The sequence below is a fragment of the Sinohyriopsis cumingii genome, unplaced genomic scaffold (genome assembly GCF_028554795.1).
Source record: "Sinohyriopsis cumingii isolate HCF-2022 unplaced genomic scaffold, ASM2855479v2 utg001392l, whole genome shotgun sequence".
Taxonomy (NCBI): Eukaryota; Metazoa; Mollusca; class Bivalvia; order Unionida; family Unionidae; genus Sinohyriopsis; species Sinohyriopsis cumingii.
The window spans coordinates 537,854-543,853 of record NW_028315992.1 but is presented as its reverse complement, the minus strand read 5'-3'; the positions used below and the strand labels follow the sequence as shown (position 1 = coordinate 543,853).

The window sequence follows — 6,000 nt, the reverse complement described above, 5'->3', positions numbered from 1 at the left end:
CAGCAATATGACATAATCTAATCAATAATCTAATCAATGAAAGACAACAATAAACAGAGGGAGTCGCGCTATCTCAGTTCATAGAGCGCTAGACTCGTAATTCCTATGGTAACTATTTCAATAAACGCCCATGAGCAATTATGGTTTTGTACGTATAAATGTCAAGTAACTGCAGTCGTTTTGTATGGCCACATAGGTGTCGTAGTTGTCTTATATGTGATGCTCTCCATAATAGATCCGTGACTATTTGTTCTTGTACTTTGCTTTCGGAATATTCACAAAAGAATTACATACGCGAGAGAGAGAGAGAGAGATTATGGGGTTAAAGAGTAACGGACTTCAGATTTTGTATGATACTCAACACATGGCATATTCGAAGCAAGAAAAACAACCAGCAAACGGAGGAAGTATCGGTGACTATTTTCTTTCTACGTTTGACACTTAATCCAAAAGTAGCGCGTTCTATCACAGGAGTCCGACGTTTTATCAGTAAAATACGGCGAAATCTCTGACAACATGAAATCACCTTATCGGTAATATAATTGAACACAGTGAATGCAACGGTGACCACGACCCTCCGCTCGACTCGACTTTTCTCACGCGTCTTTTATCGCTTCAGAATCGCAAGAAGACTCAAAAACTAAACATATACGTTCAAAAGACAGTGACGTACCAACGCATAACTCTCGGACGATAATGTCATGAATCCAATTCGGCGAATTAACCTTTATTTTCACCATTACGGTATCTGGTTCTATATACGCCCAGGCCAGTCAAGATCGGCTGCTTCGATGTGCCTTTGGGAAAGACACTTAGCTACCATTATCTTGACGTGGTTTAGCCACTAACGTGTTAAAAACGCCATCAAAGCCAACAAAACATATTAAATGACTGAAAATACAATGCACGAAACCCCCACAATAAAAACAATCACAGAACTTCTGACATTTCATGGTCAATAATAATCGAGGTAGGAAACAATTTCCATGATTCATTTACATTTTAATTATATATAGACTAATAAACTGCATTGCTCATTTTACAAAATGACAATGGGTTTCGGCTGTTATTGAGAGTACACACCCTTATAGTTACTGGGGTGTGGCAACCGGGGATTTATCCCTGGGGCCTGGGCCCATAAGGGGGTTCGGGCCGCGGAACACTTTTTAATGTTATGTTTCTTACCCCAGGGCCCTTAATTACCTTTCTGTCGCTTTTATATGAACGTAAAGTAGCAATACATTGTGCCCCCTTACTGTCAATCGTCCTCTGTCGGAAACTGAATAAATTGCGTTTATAAGGATTTATCCTTTAAAATGGATACACAGAAAAACAGACGGGGAGGCAAGTAGACATGCACTGTAGATTATACAAGATTTAACAGATCTTGGATCTCAAAACTCTTGGCATGTATTTTACCAGCGCGCTGTACTTATTCACAGCGTATATTGGACGAATGTTTGGCGGGTAATTAATGTTTATTTTTAGCAACGAAACAGGACACGCTATTCGACATTCGAGTTACTTACTGTCGGACCTTTAGCGCTAGATAACGTGAATGTCGGGTTCAAGTTGGTATTATTCCATGCAGATCAACTTAGTCAACAGTTACCGTCCGTGTTGGCTGTTTTTCGTATGACGAATTCGTACGTGTTGCATTTCTTACCACTATATGCATCGTGTGTTACTAAGAAAACGACATATTCCTGTTTTGAATCTACGTTTTAAGTCGGTGCCTTTTGATTAATGATTACCTATTTGTGGCCTGTCTAGTACGAATGCCCCTGAACTCTCAGTTACTTTGAGGCCGGTAATATAAGGTCACAACATGTTTGCCGAAAAGCGAATCTGGTCTTTCTTGATCTTGACCTGGTTTTCTTGGATGTACAATATTCGAGCAGGTGAGTATGAAACTCTCTCTCTCTCTCTCTCTCTCTCTCTCTCTCTCTCTCTCTCTCCAATACGTACCTCTCCATAAAATAAAATAACAAAACAAAAAATCCCTAAACAAACGGAGACTGCAAAACATCAGACCGGGGTTGGGGCGAAGGATTGTGAAGCTACGACCATATCATTATTTCACTTTTCATTTATGGTTCGGGTGAGAAAGTGACCTTGCAATATAATAACACAGTTTCATATTTAAAACGCAGGAAATCCAAAGTTATCAAAATATTTTATTGGTTATTAAGTTTGACTTATTGTACTAAAGCTCTAAATGCTACAACTGACCTATCAGCCTGTGTGTAATGACAAATGATGACGCAACTGACGCTGTAGGCTTTCCGTTGTCTAGCATATGTACATGTATAACATACGAATACACATTTCTGTCAGTTTTGCCTTTGCAGGACCTTTGTGGACGGTACAGCTGATACAGCCATGGCCATACAACATTGCACAGAAAAATAAAGTTATTTTAGATTTTGGTAAAATAAAATAAAAATATGTGTGACATTTGATTCATCTCCATCATTTTCCTATTGTATCAACACTATTAATTTGAGACTATCATACCTTTTTGTATAGTGTCCCTTTTGCACACACATATAATGATTCGTAGATAAGTGAAGAAAAGCTTGCTGACCTTTTTTCTTATGATGGCTAACTGATCAATGTAATGCATCGCGGAGATTGTCAACACTATCACTGACTCATGTTTAATGTATGTGATCATTTTGCCACGACATGTAAGCGTTACACAAATTAAACAAATTAAACATAACTAAACTTTAATCTCTGCTACAGCTACCATGAATGAGTTGATACACTTGATCTGTGTTAACATATTCTGGTTTGCTCATATGATCCATTAGCGACTTCGATAAAGAAAATGTCTGACACACAAGGATGTCACATGCTTGAAACGAGTGTGATGGTGTAGACTGGTATAGATATATACGTTGAAAATCTTTATTAAATTAATTATTTCTTTTTTAGTTATATTTTGGTGTTAAATCATCTGGACTCTGTACATATTAAGTTAATATCAGCTATATGAACCATTATGTCTGGGCATACTCAAAGTCTGTCATGAAGTAACTCACGTGAAAAGAATATTCTCTTGTAAACAGTCACCTCTATCATAATGACAAGATAATACAAATTATTTATCTTTATTCGATAACATTTCCATTTACTTTCACTGACAATGAGCTACAATTGCTTGACGTAAGGGCATTTTAACATTTTGTTGCAGAATATGAAAATATTTGAATTTTTGGTTAGTGGGTGGTGGAGGGGAGAACTTGAAAATAGTTTATCTCTTTACTTTACTTTTTCTAAAGAATAATCTAATAATTTCTTACCATATTCACAACAATGTCAAGACTAGAGAGTGAAAAAAAAACCTGCAAAATTTTACTTGGAAAAAGGATTTAGAGAAAGTTTTTGGAAAAGCGGACATACATACACGCGAGAAGTAAAAGAGAGCGAATAAATATTCTCCCTCCATAGAGAAACCGTATCTGAATATATATATATATATATATATATATATATATATATATATATATATATATATATATATATATATATATATATATATATATATACATACATACATACATACATAACTTGAGGCATATTAAAATTATTGCCATTGTCTTATAAGGCTAAAATGAGGTATCTACAAGTGTGTGTGTGATTTTTCATACCAAGGTTATCATTATGAAAGAACTAAGTACTCTTAATACCCACGATTCTATTGCGTATGACTATTACCGGCATTATGGGACTGCTATATTTTACGTTACTAGTTGCGGAGGCTGGGGGTTGAAGATGAAGCAAACTCCCCCCAAAAACCTTGCCTACACTGTGTCATGTAAATAATGTAAGCAAATGTTCATGTGCGTGCTTTGGAGTACTGTATCATTTACTCCTCTAATTAAATTAATAGAGACCAAACTCCATTCATGCCACTGAATATGGTTCGTAGACGTGTAAACCCGTCTAGGAAAAGGGACTAAACCGCCAGTGGCAGTAATATCCGTATTTCGATAAAAGCGATGACAAAGGAAACAGCGAAAGAAAAAAAAATGAAGATAAGGACAGAAAATGACAACGATCTCTGTGACGAAATAGGCTATGTTGATCTTTATCATGACAATTTATTAAACAATGTTAAAACGGGAAAACCGCTCCGGTGGCCTAGTGGTTAGTGCGTCCGCCTCTTATGCGGGAGGTGGCGGTTTCGAACACCGGACGAGTCATAGACTTCTAAAAATGGTACTAACCGTTGCCTCGCTTGTTGCTCATCAAAAATAGGTTAGTGTTAAGAGTGCTTGGCCTGGTGTCAACATAATGCAGCTGGATGTGTCATCATGCACAATGTCTGCGACAAGATGCGCCATTGCAGACATCGTAGCGATATGACTGAATTTTTTAAAGCTACGTTACAAATGCAAAAACACAAACACACACATACACACACACACATTAAAATGTTCGCATGACATGCATAGTGTAATATTGTTTTGTCGTTCATGATTTTTGCACTGAAAAAGGTCTGATGCTAAATATTATATTTTTATTTATTTCTTTTATTAAAAAAGCACATACTGCAAGTTTTGTTCTAAAGGTACGCGATTGAAAGTCCAGAAATTTCATTTAAAATAGCATTTATTAAATTGATTAAAACAAAATTATTATGCTTTAATGCAACAACTAGTGATACAGTCTGTGGAAACATAGCCAGTTTCTTAATTTTAAACTCGTATTATTTTTAACTGTTTTAATGGTAAATCATAGATGGGAGTAAATGCACTTAGGTTCAATTAAGGCAGCTCCTTCTCGCAGAAATTCTTAATGATTATCGAAGAGGTCATACTCTTTTGAGAAAGATGGGGTAAAACCTTGTTGTCAGAACATTCACAAAAATTGTTAAGCAGCAAGGAAGTCAACTATCACAACCTAAGTGTCCTTTCAGGGCAGCAATATATTTACAATACTAATCACATATATACAGCACTCCTGGACTACAATGCACACACACACACACACACACACACACACACACACACGAAATATAATAAGATTAGTTAGATAGAGTCGATTGAAATGTAATGGCTTATTCGTCTTGGAACAGACTGTAAGGTCTTCGCAAAATCAGTTATGATGGCGTCCATTTTTATTATCGTGTTAGCTGTAATATTTGTGATGATAGAACGTAGATGGGGCTAAACCTGTCGATGTTAATACCAGATATTGGTCATGGCTATTCCGGACACCATGCATTCCAAATAGATGGACATCATGCATTCCAAATAGATTTGTGATGATGCTTTTCTTGTAGGTCGTATTCAAAACACTAACACAAGATGTGCATACGAGAAAGAGAGAGAGAGAGAGAGAGATTATAACAATAAGATGGTATGACTTACCGGTGATTAGTTCCAGCATTTTCATTTACTTTAATTGGGATATACACCATCTATATTGGGCATGCGCACATGCCTTTAACAGTTTATACGCCACTTATGAAATTATTACAATAATGTTAGGTTCTGTAAATTTGAAGGAGGGCATACATACATAACTTTACTTTACAGTTAGAGACACTTTTAGGCAAAACTCAGAAACACGTACTTGAAAACAATAAATGGCAGAAGATGACTATTTACATCTATTGAAAAAGGGTATCTGGACATCTATATATAAGACTCGTGACCTAAATATGTTGTTGTCGATGACTCATACACTAAATGGATGGATTCACAAACTTGTGTGTGCTTTTGTGTACCAAGGTTACCATTATATAACATTAAATACTTTAAAATTCAACGATTATCTTAACTAAAACTAGAAGTCAGTTTATGGGACTTCTATAATTACGTTTAAAGGGGGAGGGAGTGAAGCAAGCCTCCAAACCAACCTTACCGAAAGTTCCAGTGTGTATATGCAATATGCGTGCCTTCCTTCGCACAATCGCTTAACTCATTTTATAAAGTAAACCGAGACTAAATTTGTTCGTGATGTTGTGATAACATCTTAGGTGATGGA

The 6,000-nt window shown here is 36.3% G+C and overlaps 1 protein-coding gene across 1 annotated transcript in view; it reads left to right on the top strand.

Annotated features, from left to right (window-relative positions):
* Positions 1 to 1,538: 1,538 nt before the first annotated feature.
* The window catches only part of LOC149772572 (uncharacterized), a 134,798-nt gene continuing 130,336 nt past the window's right edge, over positions 1,539 to 6,000 (top strand). The window contains exon 1 of the mRNA XM_089947629.1: positions 1,539 to 1,901. Coding sequence (XP_089803755.1) covers positions 1,829 to 1,901 — 73 coding nt within the window. The 5' untranslated portion in view covers positions 1,539 to 1,828. The remainder of the gene's footprint in view (positions 1,902 to 6,000) is intronic.